The sequence below is a fragment of the Poecilia reticulata genome, chromosome 4 (assembly GCF_904066995.2).
Source record: "Poecilia reticulata chromosome 4, P_reticulata-male-v2, whole genome shotgun sequence".
In the NCBI taxonomy this organism is placed as follows: Eukaryota; Metazoa; Chordata; class Actinopteri; order Cyprinodontiformes; family Poeciliidae; genus Poecilia; species Poecilia reticulata.
Window position 1 is genome coordinate 26935667 of NC_088833.1, and position 24318 is coordinate 26959984.

The following is a 24318-nucleotide window of genomic DNA, read 5'->3' on the forward strand; positions in this document are numbered from 1 at the left end:
GGTTAACTGGCTGAAAGAAGGTTACTATTTAAAATGCCACAAACAAAAAATGGACATAAAAAAGATTGATGCATGACAATTTTTTTTTTTTTTTTTTTTTTTTTGTGAATCATGAATTATTTCTACCAGCAGTTTTATACCAGCCCATGCCTTCAATGTGCATACTTTACGTCTCGTGTCCCAAATCGGCCAAATGTGGATCTTTTTACACTATGTTCTATGTTGAAGCCGGTAAATTGTTGCTGAAATAACATGTTCAACCTGTGGTTGAATGTTGACTTTTTATCTCCTTCATTAACTGACTAAACTCAATTTACATAATAAATGAGGCAGAAAACCCTGCAGGTGTCTTTATGCTAACGGGGGGGAAAAAATTACATAATTGGGTGGAAAAATGCATGTTTTGATACTTCTCTGCTGCTTTGTTCATCATTATGCCAGAATCTTTAGTTTTTAAGGGCTCAAATAATGCTTCTCTGTTCACTAGGAATAGAAGAAAAAAACTGCTTTTGTCCTATGTGAAACAAAGTGTAAGATATGTAATACCATAGCTAAATGTTCTCCATTTTTGTAACTTTTCATTCCAGGATCACAAAACCGCTAACGTTTGCTGACTGTGTTGGAGATGAGCTGCCTCTGGGGTGGGAGGAGGTTTACGACCAACAAGTGGGAGTTTACTACATCGACCACATCAACAGTGAGTACATCTCTTTGGTCTCTATTTCCTATTGTAGTTGTGCAGAGGATGGTGAGAGGAGCTGAAAGCGTCACTGGAGTTTCCCTGCCCAGGGTACAGGATCTGTTTCAGAGATGCTCCTGGAAATATGCTTTATTCACCAGCTGGGTTTCCATTACAAATGTGCACAAAACTTTGTCGATATTCAACTGTCAAAAAAACACAATTTCTCAATTGCAGCGTTTCCATTAAATAAGATTGTTCATACAATAAATCGTTAAAAACATGCCATGCCACCATCCTACCACTTTCTGTTGTCTTTGTCATTTCGGCCAGTAGTAACGTCCGGTTACTACTGAATTTAATTTCATAATTCCAATCTGCGCGTTTATCTGGTCAATGGAAACGCTACTGTCAGAGAATCCTCAAACCATCTTGAACTTTTTCTGGTTAAATAGAACTTTAGCAAACAGAGCTAATGTTTTTCTCTTTCCATCATCAGTCATGTAAATATTTTTATTAACACCCAAGAAACACCATTTAGGTTTGCTATGTGCTATTTTGGTACACAGTTATTTGATTTGAATGATCAAATTTCACAAGAAAATTATTTTGAAGTATTTCTTAATTTTAAAACTATCAATTATCGCTGATGAATCTCACTTTCTTTTTGCCAGAAACCACCCAGATCGAGAACCCGCGGACACAATGGCGGCAGGAGCAGGAGCGCATGTTGAAGGAGTACCTTGTGGTGGCCCAGGAGGCCCTCAACGCCAAGAAGGAGATGTACCTGATCAAGCAGCAGCGACTGGAGCTGGCTCAGCGGGAGATGCTGCGATTGGACGAGCTTTCTGGGGACAACCACTCCACCACCAGCAGTAAGGATCACCCATGTCAAGACTGGATGGAGGGGAGAGAAGAATATATGAGGATCCCACGTAAACAAACGATGACCTGAGCTCATAATCGGGCATTTATTGTGACGTTTATCATTTTTGATTCACTGTCGTCACGATGAATTTCAGTTGTGAATTTCAGTAAATAAAAAAACTAAATTGACAGTATTATCTGAAATGTTACTTTTGCTACTTTCTCCACTGCATCAATAAATATCAAATGTGAAAATGCAGTTGCTGTGTGCAGTTCAATGACATAAATCACACTACTTTTAGTAAGATTGGGTCCTGAACAGTAGCCAGTTTCAAATGGGAATGTTTTTCAAGAATTATATTTGTTTGTGGTGCCTCGAATGCTGTGCCATGCAGTCACAGTAGGCCTGGGCGAGAAGGATTTCGAATTTTATCTTGATATTTTGTGGCACTTTTTGTGATGAGAAAAGACTAATAAAAAAAACATTACATCTTGGGTAACTGTGTGGCTCTGATGGCATGGTACAGCATCCATAGTGCCACAAACGCAAATATTCTTGAAAAACATTCCCATTTGAAATGAGATTCCTGCCAGTTAAAGTGATTTGTCACTAAATTGCAGCAGTAATCATACTTTTGAATCTACCAATATTGACTGATGCTCTTGCGAAACACTGGAGAAAATGGCAAAAGTAACATTTCAGATGTCCGTTTTTTTTCTTAAACATCAGTGACGAAAAATGTATTGTTACAACGATCAACATTTTTATTGTGATCAATACGATACACGCCCACCTGTAAGCCACAGTCATTCAGTTAGCTAAGAAATGAGTAACATCTGTATCGTTGCCATAAAATTCTAAATCTATATAGCCCACCCTTTTGTGAGCTGTCCTCATTATCTGACCTGGACATGCTACACTCATAACTCCTCACTCACTGCTGGGGGAGATCTAAATCTATAGAAATTCTTCCAAATCCTCATTTCTTTCCTCACTCCACCCTCTTGTTTTAGCACCTCCACCCAGTTCACCCGCTGACCCCCTCACACAACGCTTCAAGGAGGGCTCGACTCCCAGGAAACGCGAGGAGACCTCACTATCACAGCTCGGCCCTAAACCCATAACCACTAACTCTCTTCTCTCTCTCTCCTTTATGCGTCTGCAGCTTTTTCCGGCTCGTCTTCAAGTGCGAAATACGACCCTGATCAAATCAAAGTGGAAATAGCCTGCAAACGAGAGCGGGTGAGTTGCTATCGATGGAGAACAATGGGATGTGTTGAGGGGGGCTCTGGGGTGTGGACCCTGCAGGATACCATGGCTCTGGTCTGGGGCCTCAGGAGGACGACTGAGATCATCAAAGGGTCAAGAGAGACCCAGGACTCGCAGGGCAAGGTTGGATGTTAACCCTGAGATCAATAGCACGGGTCAGGGTATTTCCTGGATCGGGGTCATTTTAAAGCAAAGAGTTGTGCCTCAAAAAAATGAGTGGGGGGTGGGGGGGTGTCGCTGTGTAAATCCGTCTGCTGAAGCGAACTAGAGCCTTGTTAAAACACGTCCAGATAACGAAGAAATCCCAGATTTTAAAGCTGCATAAGAACTGATTATTATTCCAAAGCCATTCTTCAGCAGGGTGGGGTCAGACGTTCAGGTTTTTGCCAATTTAGGTTTTTAGCTGGTTACATTTTATCAGAGACGCATCGATCAATCACTCAAAAATCAAAATTGGCCCAATTTTCCTTGATCTGCTCAGACCAGTAAATAAGACAAAATGTCTCAAAACAAAGAACTCCCACTTATCTGGGGCAATAAGTGCCAGTAACAAACTACACAGTTGGTCAGAAACAGGTTGGTAATCTGTGCTTTGTTGCATAAATTTACATTCAGTTCAATTAAAACATACTTTATTTATCCCAAAAGGAAATCAAATGCTGCTGTAATTCTTAATCATTGAGTTTTCTTCAGAGTTGTTGTAGATGGTTATGGCTGTGGGCAAGAAGGATCTCCTGTAGCAGTCTGTATTACAGTGAATCTGAAGAAACCTATGACTGAAGACGCTGGTTATCTATGGTTTCTGCTTTTGCGATGTTGATCAGTTGTAAACCGCCCTGTTGCTATGGTTACACATCATAAAAAATGAGGAAAGTGTAAAAAGTATTGACCAAAAACAACCCGGCTGCTCAGCATCCAGAACAGAAAAAAAACGTCAGAGTAAACGATCCTCTCCAATGTGCTGCCAGCCTGAGTGACGCAAATCTAGATCTTCTATTTGATTCATAAACGACCTGAAATGTTTCTTCTTTGTGTTTTTCTTTGGGGAAATAAATTTGTTCAAAATTTCAAATCGACCAGTTGGACACAAGGAAAGTGAAAACTTACTATCATCCGATTGATGCATCTCTATATCTGCTTGTTAATGTGGCAGAGCGTTACTTTAATTATGTTGTTTTTGCATTTTAGTTTTGCCTACCTGTGGCAGTATTGATGCCGTTTGACCACGTTACGCGTTTTAGACTGAAATTAACTTTGAGTGATTTGGTGGTAACGCTGCGCTCCACAGAGCTGGAGATTCCTCCGGTCACACTTTCTCTACCGTCTCATGGCTTTTAGAAACGCGGTGATAGAAAATTTGTAGTTTCATCCTTTGCTAAGAAAATACGGTCAAAAAGTCATGTCCGATTCCACCGTCAGGATGTTTTCAGGGTTACCTCAAATATGTTGATCAAAGTTCCAGTTATTATGAATCAAACTCGACTCTTAACATGTGGATTTTTAGCCTTGATTTTTAGTAAGTCAGTGTTTTAGCAGTTTTTCAGTTTTCTGGAAGTTTGTTCCAGATTAGTGACACATAGAAGCTGAATGATGCTTCTCCATGTTTGGTTCTGGAGATGCAGAGCAGAACCAGAACCAGAAGACCTGAGAGGTCTGGAAGGTTGATAAGCCGTTCAGTGATTTATAAACTACAACAAATATGTTTTAATGTCTGTTCTCTGAGCAAGGACTGTAAAACTGGATAGGTGTTCTCTTACTTCCTGGTTTTAGTGAGAACTTGATTGGAAAATCACTTCTAAGTATGTTCTATCTCAGTTTTTATTTTGAGTTTCTCTTGCAATGCTGAGCAGTGCTAAATAATTTTATTGATCCGTTCCGATTTGAATTTCAAGACTCTTAAAGCCGGTGCACGTTTGTCGGCTGGTCGGGGTCAAGATTTCCACACTTAAGTCCAAAACCTCTTCAAGAGAGGTGTGTGTGTGTGTGTGTGTGTGTGTGTGTGTGTGTGTGCACCTCTGTACAAACAGTCGAGCATTCCTCCGTGCCAGTAGTCATGATTCGGCAGTTTTTGTCTGTGGCGGTGAGAGGAGTCCATTGTTCACCATGGTAACCCGGTGCTTGCTTGTGTCCACAGCTTTCCAGACTGAAGCAGGAGCTGGCCCAGGTGAAGCAGGAGCTGCAGTATAAGGAAATGGGAGTGGAGACCCTGCAGGAGTGAGTGTTTCTCTGCTTCTGTGTGTTTGTGTGTGTTCGTTCCCGGTCCACCCTTCCTCCCACAGCCAACCTTCTCCTTCCTACACTTGGCCCGGCTGCTCCCCACCCAGCGGCCTCTTCCCTCTTTTATTCCCTCTGTCCACAAAGTTCAGCTTCATCCCTGTTTGTCTCTTCCTCTTCTTCTTCTCCTCCAAATGATTGCAGATTTTTTTTTAAGGTTTAAAGTGGCCCTTTAACATATAAAACACCCTTTAAAGTAGTTCCAATGACTGAAAGGAGGAAGGTTCTTTCAGAAGATTTATGAATGTGATTCTATTTTTTTCTTTTAATGTTTTGCTTTCAGACTCACACACACACACACACACACACACACACAAACCATCTCTCTGTGCTGGGAAGATTTCTGAGCCATTCCAAATTTCATGTTAGAAATAGAAGCTCCACCTCGCTGAGCGAGAGGAGGAAAAGAGAGCTTTTGAGAAAAGCCAAATGGAGGGAGTTTTTTTTTCTTTTTTCTTTTTGATGGAAAAGGGGACTCCACCTCAGGAAGAGGATGCACCAGTGGAGTGCAGGGAGCCAAGGCTCAGCCTGGAGAGGAAGTTGTTCCACGGAGGGGATTGGGGGGAGGGGGGGCTCTAAAGCGGCTTTCAAAAACAGAGATATCTGGCTGCAAATTCCTCTGCACTTCCTGAGTCCTGGCAAAGAAGTTCCTTATCTCTTAGATAATACGCAACTCAAGTGATTCCCAGAATAGCCGGGAAGAATACACAGCTTGCAAAAAAAGAAACATTGAGTGCTGCGATGTGTATACGTGCTCTAGGCGTGTCTGTGACTTTGTTTGCTGGTCTGTGCGTGTCCCATTGTTCTGTGCGGATTGCTCGGGTTCAGAACAGGAGTGACCCTTCAGGCTGTTGTTGTGTTTTTGTTTTTTCTGGTTAATTTTAGCTGTGATCAGCAATAGAGCAAATTGTTCACCACATCAGATAAGCTGATAAACAGTTTCTGGTGTACACCCACCCCCCAAACCAAATCCACTCGATGATGATCGTTACTACAACCCTTAAAGAAGTCAGGAGTTGGGGTTTAGGCTATCTTTCATCTTTGCACCTCCTTATCTTTGCGAGTTTCACAAACGCTTTCACGGCTTGTCCAGCCGACATCCTGGAGGACTGTCGTCACGCCTCGGCAGATTGAAGGAAATGCGAGCCTATAGGGTGGTTGGCACCGAGCGGTAGTTTTTAAATTTATTTAGTTTTTTTGTTCTGGGGACATAAGTTTGAACCTCGCAGGCTCCACCAGAGGGTTGGAGCGGAGAGACAAAGCCAAGCCTGTTTCTGGGTCAGGATGGACAGAACCTGCTTCTGAAGGAGAATGAAGTTAGCAGGAGAGCTAACCACGCCGCGCCTTATGCAACCAACCATTATTTTATTTATCGATTACTCAGTTAATTGGATTTATTTTTAAAAATGGCATATTCTGCAGATGTTTTGTTTTTAACCACATAAGCCTTTCTTATGCATTAGAAAATCATTTAAAAGTGCAAATAAATAACTAAATCCTTTTCGTAGCATTTCCTTTGTAAATGTGAACATAAAACTATGCCACTTTAGGAGTTCTGAGTAGAATATGTTCCCGAGGTTTTTATCTTAAATGAAAAATGTATATATTATGCACACAGATTTAGTACTGCTTTGATTGTCTTTATTTCACCTAATGGCATTTTTTTGAGTATTTAGTAAACGATGTTCAGAAGTTTTGGGAAATGCCTGCTTAATATGAAAAATGCATGACACATTTTTCAGATTTATTATCTTGAAGTTAACTTGATTTCTACATTGTCGGCCGCTTGCGTAAAAAGACTTTCTAAATATAACAAGTCTAATGTGAAAAAGCGCAATGTCTGCACACATGAGGAGCCTTGCAGTGTGATTGGACTTATTCACTTCCTGTTGGCGCATTGTGAGTGAGCTGGCTGTAAAAATCACATCTCGCTTACTAAACCTGGGAAAGCCTGGAAGAACGTCTGAAAACAAGAATCTCACCTCCGGTGTCTCATGACTGAAACGACCCAAAACCTAAAAATAAACCGTTGCGTTATTGATGAACGAAACCTCCCACAGAAATTCTTTCTCCCTTACAGATTCCTTTTGTTTTTGATTTTCTTTGTCAAGTTTCACAAAATGACTTGCGAAAATACAACGGTTAAAATCAATTTGAAATAGTTTTTATTTATCAGGTAGGAAAAAAATACGCAATTGTATTTTGTCACAAAACTGCAAATGTAGCCTAAATAGTGATTCACTGCCACCATCTTCAGAGATACTGGAAGTGAATCAAATGAAAGCTTAAGAGCTACTCGTCTGCTAAGCGAACATGTTTGATGTTTTCCTTCAGGATTGATAGGAAGATGTCCTCCAGTCAGACGAACTACAAGCTGGACGAGGCTCAGGCCATCTTCAGCGAGCTGCGCAGCATCAAGAAGTCCATCAGCACAGGCGAGAAGGAGAGGCAGGACCTCATCCAGGTGACTGCCTCCTCCTCACTCCACCCACGGCAGGCGCAGCAGCAGTTTGCATATTTGATGCTGACCTCTAGTGTCCGTTTCTGTCTACTGTTCTGCTTCCACTGAGTGACGAAACCATCAGACATTGTTAGCTCTGATAAAAGAACTGATTTTAATTGGAGATGAAAACAAACAAGAAACTATCTTTTTTTTTAAATAAGTAAAATGTATATTTAAAAAAAAGCAGCATAGGAAAACTTAGTGATGTCAGTATTTGGTTTATGCCAAACATGTTTTCTGTCCAGAGAACAATATTTCAGAAGCTCCTGTCTTTAGTTACCGGTCTGACCTTCATGTTTCTTTTAAAGATTAAAACTTTTCTACTTTTACACGTCTGATGAAGGTCAAACAGCCTCTGGAAGTCGTTTAAGGGCAGGGGTGTCCAAAGTTGGTCCTCAAGGGCCGGCATCCTGAATGTTTTAGTTCTCTCCCTGGTTTAATGCACCTGGATCAAATGATGGCTTATTAGAGGCCTAAGAAGAACATTGACAAGCTGAAAAGGTTGTTACCACTGGGGAGAGAACTAAAACGTGCAGGATGCCGGCCCTCAAGGACCGATTTTGGACACCCCTGTTTAAGGGTTTCGTTGATTTTTTCAGTCTGCTTTCAGGCTGAAGTTGTTTGAATGTCTTTCTTTTGAATGTGAAGATTTATCTGAATATTCTGTTTTTCCAGAGCCTGGCTAAGCTGACTGCCAACTTCCAGAGCAGCCTGTCCATCGGCGACGCAGCCAGCGAGGTGGCGATCAGCGCCGCCACCACCAGCAACCTGTACAATCCGCAGCAGTACTGCGAAACCGGCTGCCAGACGGACATCATGGGAGAGGTCAGGGGTCATGTAATTTCCTTAATATCTGATTTATACGGAGGTCGGCTGCATGTATTAATCTCATAATGTCTCCAGCGAATAACTTTGCAGGTTTGAGTTGTGCTATCAGAGCTGCAGCTTATTGATTTTTTTTTTTTTTTTTTTTTTTTTTTTTGTAATCGATTGTTCTATTGATTAATTGAACGGTTAATCAGCTAAAATAAAATGGGCAAATTCTCCTGATTTTTTTTCATTCAACCATTTAAGTTAATTTATACATAATTGTAAACATGTTAAAAGATGCAAGTAAACAAGTGATTTAAGTCCTGTTTTAAGAAAAAGTTTAAACCTTTGTAATTGTTTAAAATGGAATAACAGCACATTTCTTCATTGTATGTTGATCATTTATGGTTTGACTGACATTTTCTTTCAATTAATCTATTAATAATTGGACAGCAAAAGATGCTTAATAGGAGATTTTGGTTTGTATAGAATTTGAACCAGATGAAGCTAAAAACTACCAGAGTTCTGGCTAGAACATATTCAGATATTTATTTTAATCTTAAATGTTTGTACAGTTTTGGCTTAATTACTGCTCTGAGTGTCTTGTTCTTTCAGCAAATGGCATTTTTTTGACTCTGTATGCTCCAGTTAATAATTAATCAGTAACTAAATTAGTTGACAATTATTTCAATAATCGATTAATCGTTTCAGTGCTCATCTGAGTTGTCAGGCCATGTTAACGTTTTACATTTTCCTTTCTTTCTGAAGTACGGTTCCCAAGATTCTTCCCATTTGGTGGACAAAGTCAAACTCAACTGGCAGTACGAAGAAGCCAAGAAGAAGTAAGTCTGCCCAGCTGTTTGTTTTGTCAGGGGTAGCACTGAGACGCAGAAGCATGCAGCACCAAATCACTAACCCCTGTAGCAACGCACCCCCCTCCCCACCACCACCTCCGAATACTGCCCCCTGGAAGGGTGGGAGGACGAGTTATGAATAGTATTTGGGTCCATCGGCCGCTGAGGGATGTCTGGCCAGCAGAAAGAGCTGGGTGGTCACATTCTTTGCTGGCCTTGCTGCTGCTGACTGTGTGCTGCCTTTGTGTGCTCAGCCAGAATAGGACTGCCCACCGCCCAGCCGCAGCGCACAGCCTGGTCCTCCACAAGGTGGCCCAAAATACAAGCTGTACTTTTAAATGACGCCATTAGACCGCGCTTGACACTGCGGTGTCAAAAAAAGGGCTTGTGTGTCGTCTAATTGGGGACACAAAAAGAAGGCCGTGTCATTACACCGGCTCAATTGTAATCGTTTTTATGAGACTCATGTTTCTGTGGGGACCCACCAATGGCAGCGCCAAGCCATGACATCAGAGTCAGAGCAGCAAAGAAGGGAAACTTTCATGCTGAGTCACTTCTTCTGAAAACCAGCTCATATAAACCAATAATTTTATCAGCTGATAGAGCGATTCCTGAGATTGTTTCAGATCTGAGTGAACCTCCCAGTCGGTTTCCACCTGCAGGAGGACGGGCTGAGGCAGCAGGTCGCAGCGTGGAGGACGAGCGCTGTTGACTTCCTGTTGCCATAAATACTTGTTCAGAGTAAACGCATGTTGAGTTCTGCCAGCAGAGTTAATATTACTCTGTGTAGATGGTTACAAGTGGCTTTTTAAAAACTTTTATTATTAAATATTTATTAGAAGTTGATCAGTTAAAAAATGTCTGTTGCTTCAGTCTGTTTTTACCATTTTCCATGTCTGGATTTGTTTAGATAAAGGAAGAGTTACTTTTACAAAAACCTGCTACCTAAAATATTTTTCCTACTATTTTTAAAATTCAACAAATTGAAAATTAGTGGTGGACTTAACTAACTAAAAAGGTAGTTTCCCTAACCTTATAGCACTACACCAATATGGTATTTAGCCATAGCTAAAGTGCTAACTTCAGTTCAAATTATATCTGACCTTGAAAACTTTTCTTGGAAGAGCTGTTTTGTCCAGCCGTCGTTTTTCTTCATGGGGATGTTTTATGAGCAGCACGCGGCTGTGAAGTTTTGCTTCACATTGATCATCAATTGACATTTCACCGTTTTTAAAGCGGGTGAACCACGAGTAAACTTGAGCTTGACACATGACGTCATCCTTGTAAGCGGTCTTCAACATTTGAACGGTTTCCGATGCTTTTTTTCCTGAGCAGGAAGCAAAGCTTCAGCCACGTGCTGCTCATAAAACATCTCCATGAAGAAAAATGACTGCTGGACAAAACAGCTCTTCCAAATAAAATTCACTGCGGGTAGACGAAACCTTCCACATCAACGCCGCTTGGCACACTGATTGAGAAGGCGTGGTTGAACAAATACCTGGCGGCAGAATCCTGTACTACGAAAACTGCGCGTGCAACAGCGTCAGTCTGAAAACCTTTGGGTACCCCCTCATATATTATAATATTTTGCAGTATGGAAAACTTAAAATGTCATATACTAAATTTAGTTTCTGGAAGTCTACCTGTTTTTGATTTTTCTGCACCAACTTAGATTGTAGAGGCTTTTGAAACAAAACACTAGGATTTGTATTGAGCTAACCGCAGGTCTGAAGGGTCAGCTTTGCACATTTTGCCAGCTTTCTTTTTTCTTTTGTGCAAAATAACTCGAGCTCTTTCAGATTGGATGGGAAACTTCTGTGAATATCACTTTGTAGCGTTACACTGGCCTGTCAATTTTTGCAGTCGTCTGTCTCGGATAACCAGAGACACTAAAGTTTGTGGTAACACGACAATTTTCATCATAGCTGATTTAAGTATATGGAATAACTGCACAAAACTGAAACCGTTAGCTTGTTAACATATCTAGTATTTAAATAAATGTTTGGTTTCTTTTGGTCTCCTTCTGGACCTCAGCATGTGAACTTTGCAACTCAAATTTTTCCTTCCAACATGACTGAAAAAAGTAGCTGTACTTGGCCACTCCTGACTACAAGTCCCAAGTATGAGGAGTAAATGAGAGAAGTGACTGTCTTGCTGTCCTGTCAGGGTGCAGAGCATCCAGCACCAACTCGCGCAGCTCGACAGCGAGAGCTGGTCGGGCCGTGCCGAGGCTGACCGCGACAGGGACTTCCTGCAGCTCCTGCGCGAGAAGGAGGCCCTCCTGCAGGAGCTCATCCTGGTCAGCAAGCAGCCGCTTGCAGCCGAGACGCAGCAGCAGCTGGAGGAGGAGCGCGCCAAGCTGGAGGAGGAGGTGCAGAGAGCCCACATCATCCAGAGCCAGGGAGCCAATCAGAGGTAAGATGGCAGGAAAAAGAACACAAATCCCTCGAGGCCGATTCTGCTTGCGTGTTTGACAACATCAACCAAGTCGGCTGATGTTGTCATTGCGCTTTGGTTTCTCCTGCCGACAGGTTGCTGCAGCAGGAGAAGAGGAACGTCCTGCTCAGGCAGCTGCAGGAGGCCACGCGCATCACCACCTACCTTCATTCCCAGCTGAAGAGGTGAGCCACACGCTGCTGCTTTCCTGCAAAAGCAGGCAGCCTCACATGAGCTACTCAGCCGTTTAACAACTTCGTTTCATGGCCGTTGCTTCTGTTTGTGTTCGAAGTCAATATTTCACCAAGAATCCTCCCAAAAACAAACTTCCACTCAAAAATACCTCTGATCAGGTCACTTTACAGGAGATCCTTCTTAAAGGGACAGTATCATGTAAAATCCACTTTTTTTAGCTTTAGATCACGTTATAAATATTGTTCTCTCATCAAAAACATACCTGGAGTGTTGCCTTGATTCTTTCTTGCATGTTTGAGAAATCCTTTAATCTCCATGGCAACCATTGGAAAACACCTGAGTGGACCTAGTCCTGACTTCGAGGGCAAAGCTCCTTCTCAGATGTTTCCAGCATCCCTACACCTCTCCCCTGGGATTCCCCCACTCAGCTCCTTCAGATTAGCCAGCAGCAATTAGCAAACACTTGGTGGAACTGCTGAGCTCATTATAGGAGCTACTGCTTAGTTCAACACTAGTGAAGAGGTTAAAGAGTTAATAAAGGAGCCATGTTGTGATGACTTCCTGAAGGCAGAGTTTCAGATAAAGCAGGAGTTTCTTAAAGAGACAGAGGCCCAATTTCAATTATGAAGTCAAATTCATTTTAAGCCATATTTGATATATATATATAGCATTTTTATAGCAACTAAAGTAGCATAGTTGTGCTATAAAATAGCATTATGTGACAGGAATTGTCATTCTTCCCCTTTTAAAGAGCTTTTCTAGCTCATGTTGTAGTGGAAATCCATACTTTATTACTAAGCTGTGTTTTTACAGTCAGTGAACTGAGAATAGAGAATAAAAACCACTCTGGACAGTGTCTTCAGAGCCATCTCTGGTCTGTCCCCAGCCTGTCTGCCAGCTCCCTCACGGTCTCCTCCAGCAGCAGCCGCGGCTCTCTGGCCTCCAGCCGAGGCTCCTTGACGTCCAGCCGCGGCTCCCTCAGCTCCATCAGCTTCAGCGACATCTACGGCGTGCCGCAGTACGAGCGCCACGAGGGGACTGCGGAGCCCCTCGACCCCCACATCCGTTACCTGCTGCCCCCAGAGAGCGCGTCCAGAGACTGCTCAGTCTTAAACACCGAGCACCTGGCTCAGAGCAAGAGCAAGCGCTCCCACGACACCCCGCAGTCCCTGGCCTCCCTCTCTTCCCGCTCCTCGCTCTCGTCCCTGTCTCCGCCCAGCTCGCCCATGGACACGCCGTACCACTCTGCGCCGCCGGATTGCCCCCTCACCCAGATGACAGAGGAGTACATGGAGCAGGCGGGGCGCGGCCTGCTGGAGGAGCTGAGGGCGCAAAGTGTGTCGCACGGCGTCCTGATGGGCGGCGAGGACATGCCGAGCCTCTCCGCGCTGCACCAGCTGGACATCAAGAGCCAGAGAGAGAGTGGGGCTCAGACGGCCTTCACCTCCACAGGTAGACGCAGCGCAGCCCTCTCCCCTCCTATAAACTATAGAAACTAATCTGGAATATTTTAGAGCTGCAACTAACTATTTTAGCTTTCAATTTTTCTATTTATTCTGACGATTCATCGGATAAAAAATTTGGAACACTCTGTAGATTTTATTTATTTTTTTATATTTTAAGCCTTTTTTTGTACACAATTAGAAATGCATTAAAATATGTGCATAATTAAAAATTAATTGATAAAATAAACATTTCACTTCCTGAATTGCAATAAGAGAATATTCCATTAGTGGATGATTGATCATTGTGAGAAGCTCAGCTCTTCCTGTTTGACTTGCCATCTATACAGCATAGTGCTAACCTGCTGACACTTCTATTAACCAATTAAAAATCGGATTGCAAAAAGTGCTACATTTTTGTTTTTACAGAAGTGAAGCTAAAACTATGCTGCTACTAGAGGAGTTCTGGGTTGAACATATTTACAACCTTTTTTTCTTCCATCGTAAATACTAAGTGTGTTCTGCATGTTCTGTACAGTTCTGGCTTTGTTGCTGCTCTCCTTGTGGTGTTTTTGTTTCAACAGATTGCTTTTTTTTTCCCAGTCTGTATACTCCAGTTAACAATTAATCGATTTACTAAATTAATCGCTTCAGCCGCAGCATATCCAGATTTTCTACTCCTTTGTTGCTAGGGGTGACGCTACGGGGCAACAGCGCCAACCGGAGCAGCAGGAGAGCCAGGCGAGTCTCGGCGGGGGTTTCCGAGGACGCTCTAGCCACGGACAGCGGCGTGTTCGAGGCGTGGGGTAAAAGGTGAGAGAGCTGTTAAACAGAACATTAACGGGAGCAATATGTTGTTGCCTTTGAATTGAAAGCTACAGCTAATCCCCACAGGAATCACTTTAGTTAGAAATTGATTCAACTACTGCGTGTCCTGAAGTGATTTCTGCAACTTGTTTCAGCATGGAAAGAAAACAGATTTTCCTTAAAAAGTCTTTAATTCAAGGGTCTAAAATTAATTGCTAAAAAATGTCTGATTCATGAAAGATGCAAGTTGGCCTTGAATCACAGGTCTTAAATTTTGTTGTGGCAGAACTGTTTAATCCCGGTCATGTCGTATTTTTTTTCTTTCTCTCAGAACTTTTCTATCAGACAGAAAAGGATGCTAATCTACCCTGGCTAGCCTGCTAGCTAGCTAGCTTTTTTGCCTCTAAACCAAAGATCAGTTTGAGCTCCAATTGGCTCGTGTTTGTTTGTTTTCACCGTTGACCGACTTCTGTTGGCAAACCTGCTACTTTCTGTGCTAAAGCAAACTTTAAAGCTCCGCATTATGAGGGTGAAAGCTGTAGAGCTACACACACGCAGGGTGAGAAACACAAAACCAAACAGGCCCCAGGAATGTTCATGTTTTTGCTGCGTTTGATCGTAACGCAGCAGAATCTCGCACGACATCAACAGAGTTTTATGTCTTAAATTTCATTCAAGGAGGCATCAAAAGGGTCTTGAAAATACTTCACTTTGTCTTACTGAAACCTGCGGATGCGTTGTCTTTTGGTTCCACAGGCCAGAGGAGTACGACGAGGTTTCATACGCCAAAGAGGCGTCCCCTGCAAGCGAGCCCACCCAGATCCAGCTAGGACTGCTGTAAGTCTGTTCTGGTCGAAGAGCGTTTGTAGACGGCAGTCGGGCTGGGATCAGTTTCCCACATGACCTCATGTTTTCTGTTTGTGTTTTTACAGGTGGGAATCCACCTCTCGGTCTCTGCGGCTGCATGTGCTGCAGCTGAAGAATCTGAACTGTTCGAATGTGAGAGAAAGCTATAAAGTGTGAGTATTTTCAGCTGTTGCAATTAAAGTGACTATTTTCTTTTGTAAATGCAGAATAGAAGGGAGCTCAAGTCTGTGACTACAGAACTGGTTTTCTTATTGAAATGATAAAATCTGACTCTGAGACACTGGATGGTTTTTCTGCTCTGATGAGCTGCCAGTTGGTGCTCATGTAGATATCAAGCATACATTTTTTGATTTTTGTTTCTTCTCACAATTGGTAACTTTAAACTGCAATACATACAGAAATATTCACACCCTTTCAACTATTTCACATACCAATTTTGTGTTTGACAGACCGACGCACACTAGTGCAGAATTACTTTTTTAGTTTCCTTTACTGGCATAAGTGTTGTGCACATTTCTATTCACTCCCTTTCAAATAGTCCAGTTCAAAGAATTGAATCTGAAAACATTACATTTTTCATTAATAGCTTTCTGTTGTCAGATTCTCCCAGCATAGCTGTGGATCTCCACTAATTAGTGTCCATTCGTTCTTAAAGTTTTAATTTGTATGTCTAAAATAAGACCTCGAATAATTGAGAAGAAAAATAAAAAGTAATTTAGTCTTAAATACGTTAATCATGGGTCTTAATTTTTTTTTTGTGGAGTTTTTTTCCCCGTGGGGACTTTTCTGTCACGCAAAATGAAACATTTACTTAATGTTAAATATGATCTTTGATACTAAACAAATAAAAATAAAATGGATGTTTTGAGCCACACTCCATACCAGTAGGTGGCGGTAAAGCATACCGAATGTTTCTTACCAACAAAATTAAGAAAAGAAAATCTTCAGATTTTCTTCAGAAACGCCATGGAGATGAGAAAAACAATCCAGTCTGTCAACCTTAGCCCAAAATGAAACATCAAACTACTGAGAATGCTTTCTTCTTCTTCACATGTTCAGCATGAACCCTGTTTAGATCTGTGTGATCCAGATGCCTGAAGCATAACCCAGCCTTTCTTGTGCTGTTTGCCTGAAGGTTTGTGAAGGTCCACTTGATTCCCCTGGACGCCAGCAGGGCCTGTGCGTTCTACTGTTGCACCGCGTTGGAGCCGCAGAGCCAGATGACTTTCAACGAAGGCTTCCGCATCCCCGTCCCCGCCAACGCGCTGGCGGTGTGCGCCCTGCAGCTGTCGGTCTGCTCGCTGGGCCCCCAGGCTCAGGAGGAGCTCCTGGTGGGTCTGACAGGAAGCTGTCGCTGCTGAAGCCGCGCGCCTCCTCAGACTCCCCTCCTGAACCGTGTCCCTCCGTCGTTCCCCCCGCAGGGCACGGCCAAGCTGAGCCTGGCGGACTGCGAGGGAAGCGCCGAGATGGTTTACCACTGTCTGCGGGTCCAGATGCTGACAGACTCGCAGAGGACCCTCAGCCGCCGGACCCATGACAACCAGGAGGACGAGGCGCGGTCCAGAGCCACGGTAAACGGTCTCAGCCACGCGGAAGAACGGCGACTCGCAAAACTATTCACACCCCTTTAACTTTTCTGCGTCAAGGCCACAAATTTCAAGCAGAGTTGTGCATATTTGAGAAGCGGCACATTAGTATTCGACATTTATCATTTTTATGGTGAAAAACGTGTTACTTGATTTATCACCTCATAAATTTCAATTAACAGTTTAATCGTGTTTTAAATGATTAAACTGCATTAAATAATTTAAAACATGATTAAATGTGTGCAGTTTAGTGATATAAATTACACATTTCTGTAAGCTGCATCCTGTTTCAAATTGGGGTGTTTTTCAAGAACAATATTTGTGGAGGTATAATTACCGTTTTTACAGTTATAAAGTTGAGCAAAAACACAATAATTTATAATTTTTATCACCATCACAAGAAGTATTGTGATAAAATCTTAAATCCAAACATTAGTTCTGATCATATGAAGCTTGAGTTCAACATTTGGTCTACATGGAGGTTTAAATTTAACACTGTACACTGTTCCCACTGTGGAGAACAGCAGCAGCAGCAGCAGCAGCCTGGTGGTGGTGGGAGATGAATGGAGCCAAATGCAAAAATACTGTAAAACACCCGAATGATTCCGAGGGTCGCCTTCCACTGTGTTCGTGTTGGAATGGTCCAGTCAAACTCCGCACCTAAATTTAGTCTGTAGATATGCAAAGGCTGGCAAAACGTGTAGTAGTTGGAGCTACTGAATACACACACCTCGCTTCTCTAATTTTAAGTTTTTTAAAATAAAAATTAAAACTGACCTTTTCATCCACTTCATGATCACTCACTACGTTGTGTCGATCGCTTCCAGCCCCCAAAGAAATGCACTGAAGGTTTTGGTTGTAATGTGGCAGGATGTGAAAACGACTGAGTGACTTCAGTACTTTTATACCAATGGCAACAAACTCTGCTGTGTAATATGACTCACCACCTGCAGGGGGCGTCGTGAGCGCGAGTTCAGTCCACCACAGTCTGTCCGTTTGTTGCAAAAGACTGGCTTTTCAAATTTTTAATTATAACAAAGTCCTAATAATACAAGAATACAGTGGTACTGATCCGTGAATAAAGTTCTGATGACACATCAGTGAAGTTCAAAGAATCCAGTCATATTGTTAGGAGAATGAAGTAGAACCCCAACCCGAAAAATAAAATAAAGCGGAGCATCCTGTGAAGTTATACTTTGGTGTCAGTTTTACAGTTAAAGTAATACTTCATCTTCTGACGCTTGTGTCAAACTCGAGGCCCGGGGGCCAAATCCAGCCCATCGTTACTCTTTATGTGGCCCTCCAGACTCTAGAGAGCCACATCAGTACAACCGTCAAGATAACAGTTGTTTGCTTAAATACTGTTTTATCAGTCAGATCAAAGCAGTTTTAATTTCTATGCTGCCAGGTTGCATCTACGTGAAAAGATGCTCCATGTTTAATTTTAAAAAGCACATCAAATGAACACACAGCTGTTTATTATGCATTATCTTAATGGGTTTTATCAGTGCATTCTGACCCAAACCAGTCAAATGACAGTCTGTTGTGGAGCTTCTTCTTTTTTCTTAGTTTTCCTCGTAATTTTAAGACGTCCTTCTGGTGAAATCGCATCTTTATTGTGCTAATATCTTCTCGTCACTGACATGAGGAAGAAGAGTTTGTGTGACGATGGCATTTGCTCTCATATCACAGGACACCGTTTCCACCCTGTTGTCACGCTCCTCCACCTCCACCCATCCGGAGGAGCGAGGCTCGGAGCTGGAGCTGCAGCGGTCAGAGAAGGACGCGTGTGGAGAGGCGACGTCTGAGAGGTGACTGTCTGAGCGTAAAGTCCTTCTGCTCCCAGTGTGTGTGGGGGGGGAGACTGTTTTGTTTTAGAACTAAAGAAACATTCAGACTTCACTCAAGTCTGAATGGAGACCTGAGTGAAGTTGCCCCACCAGTCTTCTTCAGATTAAACAAAATTGGTGCCAAAAGTTTAATACTATAGTATTACAGTCTGTGACAGACTGTAATACTAATAATACAGACTGTTTTGTGGTGTAATGAGTTGATCTCTAGTTTTTTGTTTGTTGTTTTTATGCAATCCTAAAAATTATAATGCCACAAATGGAAATCTTTTGCTGCGCAGCTGATTGGTGCCATATTTCACTTGATTTTGTAAATGTGGACGGGCTGGCTGACCTTTGATGACCTCTGGAAACATTCACTGAAATATTTAAAATGACAGCGGCACAAACGGAAGTTTTATTTGCTGCACAAACGTTTAATTTGAAGAAGGCGAGTCGAATGGAGTCGTTTGCATCAAATGAAGTGTAAACTGGGCGACACGTTTTGCTTTGGATGGAGACGGTCATTTAAAACATGAAGCTATGAAACTGGACGAGTCCGTGACTGGGTGTGATTTGGTGGCTTTTCTGTTGCCTAGGAAACGATCTACAGACGTAAAAGCACATTTGAAATAACTGGAATGCAAATTTTTATTTTTTTTTCCATTTGCGCTCTCTTTATATAGAATTATGTTCATTTATTATGTAAGGATAAAGAAAAAGAAATCTAAACAAAAGAAGGATGTAATCAATCAATCAATTGATCAATTAAAACGAGCTCGATACTTTCCACCAAAGCTGGATGACAAAAATCTTCAGATATCTCATAATTCATTTAATTTGTTTATTTTTCTTTATTTATTCTGGACAATTAAGATGTCTGCCAGTTCCCGTATTAAATTTTCATTAGAATTTGAAGTTTATTGATCTTTGAGAATCTTTTGTTGCTATATTATGCTGTTAATATATTACATAAAACAGCGTTATCGTTTATCGTAATAACCTCTGGGACAATTTATCGTCCAGTAAAATTTATCACAATGACGGGCCTACGTTTTGAATTTTAATCATGTTTTTGGGTTTGAATTGCTTGAAGTCTCCTCGAGAAAATTATGCATCATAGATGATATCGTATCATTCATCACCACCTGGGATATCAGGTTAAAGACGTCTCTTTGTAATTTGTTTTCATGACAAGTGTGTGTGTTCTCCAGGGGCTGGCAGGCAGAGTTTGCGCACAGCGACTACAGCAACATCACAGCGTTTCCAACTCATTCCTCGGAGGGTTTGTCCACCGAGGGCATCTACCTCCCCACCGGGGGGCGCTGCGATCAGACTCCCAGCAGACACTTTTCAGTAAAGGTAAAAGCTGCAGCTGTGTCGAGGTTTTTTCTTGAGCTTTCTTCCTCCATGAACATGAGAATTCAGCAACTCCGACGTGTTTCCAGGTTGAGAAGGCCACCATGACGGAGGCGCCGTTCCCGGAGCCGGTTCAGGTCCGACCCAAAGAGAGGGGGGGTCGCTGGGGTCACGCGTCCCCTTTCATGCGGGGCAGCACCATCGTTCGTTCCCACACCTTCTCGCCTGGCGCGCGGAGTCACTACGTCTGCAGGGTGAGTTCAGCTCCGAAGTAAAATGAACCGAACCGTAAGCTGTGTGTGAATTATTCTCTGGTCCTGAACATTGATTTAAATGTTTTTTGTTTTGTTTTTGTTTTTCCAGTTATATCGCAGTGACAGCGACAGCTCCACTTTACCAAAGAAGTTGCCTTTTGTCAGAAACACCCTAGAGAGAAGAACACTCCGATACAAGCAGGTGCTGAAACTTTACAAACTTTAGTGTCAGGTGGATTTTAAGTGGATGTTTTTGTTTTTTTTTAATGAAAGAAAAAGTTTTAAAATCCTTGGTGGCAGGACCATGCTTCAGCAGGAATACATTAGAGTTGATGGAAGAAAAGATGGAGCTAAATGCAGGATAATCCTAAATAATAATAATTAAAAAAAAAGAAGTTCTGAGACTCAGGTTTGTTTACTTTCTGGCACGTTGTTGTCTTTTTGTCCCATGAGCCAAAATCAAAGTTGACGGGACTCACTGACCATAAATGTTCAAACTAATTTCTTATTGTGAACACCTAATTAATTTACTTGTAAAATGTTTCATTTTTAATTCATCAATAAACTACACATGTTGTGTTCTAGTAAAATGTCCAAAGTAGCCAGATGTGGGTAGAAAAGGAATCTAAACGATAAAGATCCTGCGCTAATTAGCCTAATATAATGAACACATGCATAAAGTAGGGCTGTAACTAACGATTACTTTATTAGTTAACCACTCGATTATTCTGATGATTAACTGATTATTTGGATTCAAATATTTGGTACTGTCTGCCAAATTTTCCATTTGAGTCTTTTATCTAATAGAATTGCATTACAAGATGCAAAATTCGACTCGATTTCTTTTCCTTTACAGAATTTGAACCAGGTGAAGCTAAAATGACTTGATGTGTATTTAGTAGAGAATGTTTACAAAGCTTTCCCCCATTTTAAATGTAAGAATATATATATTTTTGTACACTTTTGACTGACTTACTGCTCTGTGTGGTTCTTTCAGCTGTTTTTTTTTGAGTGTGCATGCTACATTTAACGATTAATCAATTAGTTGACGATTGTTTCAATGATCGATTGATCACAATAAAGCCGATTAATAGTTTCAGCCATAGAGTGAAGCTTGTTGGATGTTTCTTATCCAATTTGCTGTGAAGTGAAAATTCAAGCAAAATTGTAAGCAGGTTTTTTTGAATAAATCCTTCCAGCATCTTTGTAGGCTGTATAGTTCAAGACGTGTGTTCGTGTGTGTGCCAGCAGCAGTCGTACCGCTCCTCATTGGCTGAGCAGCCAACGCGGACCTCTCTGGACCTGGAGCTGGACCTCCAGGCCTGCAGGACGCGCCAGCGGCAGCTGATGGAGGAGCTGAGCGCCCTGAGGGAACTCAAGCTGCGGCTGGAGGAGCCGCAGGCCAGCGACGCCAACGAGCTGCCCTCCTGGGCCCTGAGGGACGAGCGCTTCCGCTGCCTGCTCAGAGAGGCCCACAGACAGGTAAAACCGGACATGGCGACGTTCACGCGAGACCGCTGCCTGAAAACTGACGGCTATTTTCGGATATTGAAAAGGGGGAAAGTTCCAGGTTTAAGACGCCTTGAGTCAGATGTAGTTGCAGTCCATTTCCGCTGTGGTTTAGTGTGTTTTATTTGCCGTTTCCTTTAGCTTACATCAGAAACCTGTCTCTCATGAACAAAGTGTCCATGTAACATTTATTTCCTTGTCAGGAAATGGGCTACCCTGAACAGGTTAAGTAGCAAAACACAACACAATGTGGTCCGCCATTGTTTTTAACAGGCCGTTCATTCGTTGCAGTGCGTACCGTTTACACGCGCTGCTGCTGTGCTCGGTGTACCATACCGCATGTGCGCTTTCATAACCGCTGCGTACTTCACACCAGCGCCATTGAAGAGATTTTATTTTGAGGAAGAGCGTGAAATGATGCTTATGCTTATACGGACTGCTTCTCACCTCCGTGGGGATTGTTGCAGAAACGTTTCACTCGGGGGAGCTTTGCTTGCCCCTCAGCAGCAAGTTGACTGGTGTCGCCCCCTGCAGGCCAACCAGAGCAAGCAGGAGCAGCGTCAGGAGGAGGCAGCAGAGAGGAGACTGAGGAAGGCTTCCAAAGAGGTTTTGCAGATGAGAGGGCAGAACCAGAAGGAACCCCTGCCGGTGCAGACATTCAGGTTGGAAAACAAATCCACATCTCTTCACTTTACATGAATTTTAATGCATTCTTTTTTTTTTTTCATAAAACTTCTTGCAAAAATAGCTTTGTTTGCCGAGTTTCCAACAATGTCTGCTTGCAAGCAGCTACAATTTCCCTCATTAAAGCAGCAGTAGTTTTTGTTGGCACACCAACCCTGCTGTAAATTATTGGGATATGACAACCATTTTCAGGCATGCCACTGCAAGAAAACAAGAGACCAGGAGTACTGCTTGGCTTCTGCTGCTTGTTAAAAACAAAAATCCAGCACTTTAATGCTAGCAAATTAGCTTCACCGTGTAAACAATGTGCCAAATGAGCATTTTAGCCAAATCATAAGTGTTTTTCAACTCTAAACTGTTGTAAATTTGAAAGCCAATAGGTTTTAATCATATCAGACGATGTATGTTTAAGTAGGGATGATGGCCTGAAAAGATCAGCACTTTATACGAAGGTGTCCATTGTTATTGGGCAACTTTTATTCCAAAAGGCAGGTTTGACTGAAAAATGGTGAAGTTTGACAGAGATGCGCCAATCTTAAACAAAACATGATGCTGGGGTGTGATCACAGATCAAGTGAACGCTTTCTTGCATAGTCAACAAGCCTCATGTTAAGAAAACAGAACGCTGCCAAAACGGAACCAAACATGAAGCTGACACATTTTTCCAAAGTTTTATGGGAAGATGAGAAGCTGCGTTGATTTCCTTTATTTTCCCTTCTTGTCACATATCCAAAAAAGGTCAAAATAGTTTAGTTTCCTGAGCTTTTCATCTCTGCAGCTCCTCCAGAGTTACCACGATCCTCTCGGCTGTTTCTCTGTTGCTCTCAGATCTACCATATCTGATAAATTGTCACAACTATATCAGTGTTTGCAACAGCTGCAGAAAATAGGCTCAGTAAAATGTGTTGGCTAAACTCCAAAAGCTCACATGAATTGTTTGGGTAAAGGTGGAAAAGGAGGATATAAAAATAAAGGGGTCAACTATAAATGCACGCTGCACTTTTCATTAACAGGTTTTGCATTAATCTGCTTAATTTTTTTCTGCAGAGAGAAGATGGCTTTTTTCACCAGACCAAGGTTCAACATACCTCCTTTGCCAGCTGATGATGTATGAGGCTCACCAATGTATTTTGTGACTAAACATGAAGTATTTGTCCTTTTTTTTCCCCCTGAGCTCATGAAGTACAGAACAGTTTCTGTTAACGATACCAGACATGTGACCTGCAGATGAAGACCTGAATGTTTTTGACATTTTCAGAAGCCTTTGTGTGCCTTTTTTTTTTTTTTTTTTTTTTTTTTTTTTCACAAACGCCACACTGTTCTTTACCACCTGGCTGTGTAATTCCTTTTTTTCCCCACGGGTGAGACGACGATTTTCAGACCTGGTTTCTTTCTGATCCTACTTTGGTTTGTGCTTACAAAAGGGTGTAAGACGGGAACAAAAGTCAGTTTGGACAAATTTACTGTACTGTAACTTATTTTATAGTACTTTTTTTTTTTTTTCCTTGAAGGAAATGAAACACTTCCTGCTTTTGAAATGTATTTTGTAGCTTTTGAACAAATAGCACTCCAGTGTTTTTACAACCAGTAAAATGAAACTATTGTCTGATATTTGTTTGTTACTTAAATCTTGAGAGATATTTACATGAAAAATGTGTGTAACCATTTATTATGTTGTTTTGTCCTTAATAAAGTTAATATTATTATGTACCTTTCAATATATACGAGACTGTATTCATATCTTTTTAAATTGTAGAAACATTTTGAGTGAAGATAAAAGCCCATGAGTCTGCATGTGAACACCTGCTGTCGTGCATTTCAGGTGCAGGAGTTTTTATTTGTTCGCTGGGATGAACAACACCTAACACCTATTCTGCCGACACAGACGTTTTTATTTAATTAAATTTTTTTGCTTCAAGTGTGTCACACAGCGTTGCATGCAGATTCGTCTCAAACCGCACATGGGTTTTGATGACCCCGTTTTGAGTGCATTTCTGCCGATTCTTGAGAAATCGTACCGCACAGCTGCGTCAGCTGCTTATCTCAAGACTTCCTGTCGAGGCGTTTTTCTACGCGAGCCGATGAGAGGAGCG

At 42.0% G+C, this 24318-nt stretch overlaps 1 protein-coding gene across 1 annotated transcript in view; it reads left to right on the forward strand.

The window, feature by feature from the left end:
* The window catches only part of wwc3 (WWC family member 3), a 39208-nt gene extending 15265 nt beyond the window's left edge, over positions 1-23943 (forward strand). Inside the window, exons 2-23 of the mRNA XM_008407586.3 lie at positions 588-697; positions 1354-1554; positions 2713-2789; positions 4951-5030; positions 7425-7554; positions 8269-8418; positions 9172-9245; positions 11424-11672; positions 11789-11878; positions 12775-13340; positions 14023-14143; positions 14894-14974; positions 15070-15156; positions 16140-16335; positions 16426-16575; positions 18283-18401; positions 19634-19781; positions 19868-20032; positions 20142-20234; positions 21284-21514; positions 22076-22203; positions 23273-23943. Of these exons, the coding sequence (XP_008405808.1) occupies positions 588-697; positions 1354-1554; positions 2713-2789; positions 4951-5030; positions 7425-7554; positions 8269-8418; positions 9172-9245; positions 11424-11672; positions 11789-11878; positions 12775-13340; positions 14023-14143; positions 14894-14974; positions 15070-15156; positions 16140-16335; positions 16426-16575; positions 18283-18401; positions 19634-19781; positions 19868-20032; positions 20142-20234; positions 21284-21514; positions 22076-22203; positions 23273-23339 (3313 nt within the window). The 3' untranslated portion in view covers positions 23340-23943. The remainder of the gene's footprint in view (positions 1-587; positions 698-1353; positions 1555-2712; positions 2790-4950; positions 5031-7424; positions 7555-8268; positions 8419-9171; positions 9246-11423; positions 11673-11788; positions 11879-12774; positions 13341-14022; positions 14144-14893; positions 14975-15069; positions 15157-16139; positions 16336-16425; positions 16576-18282; positions 18402-19633; positions 19782-19867; positions 20033-20141; positions 20235-21283; positions 21515-22075; positions 22204-23272) is intronic.
* The last annotated feature ends 375 nt before the right edge of the window (positions 23944-24318 follow it).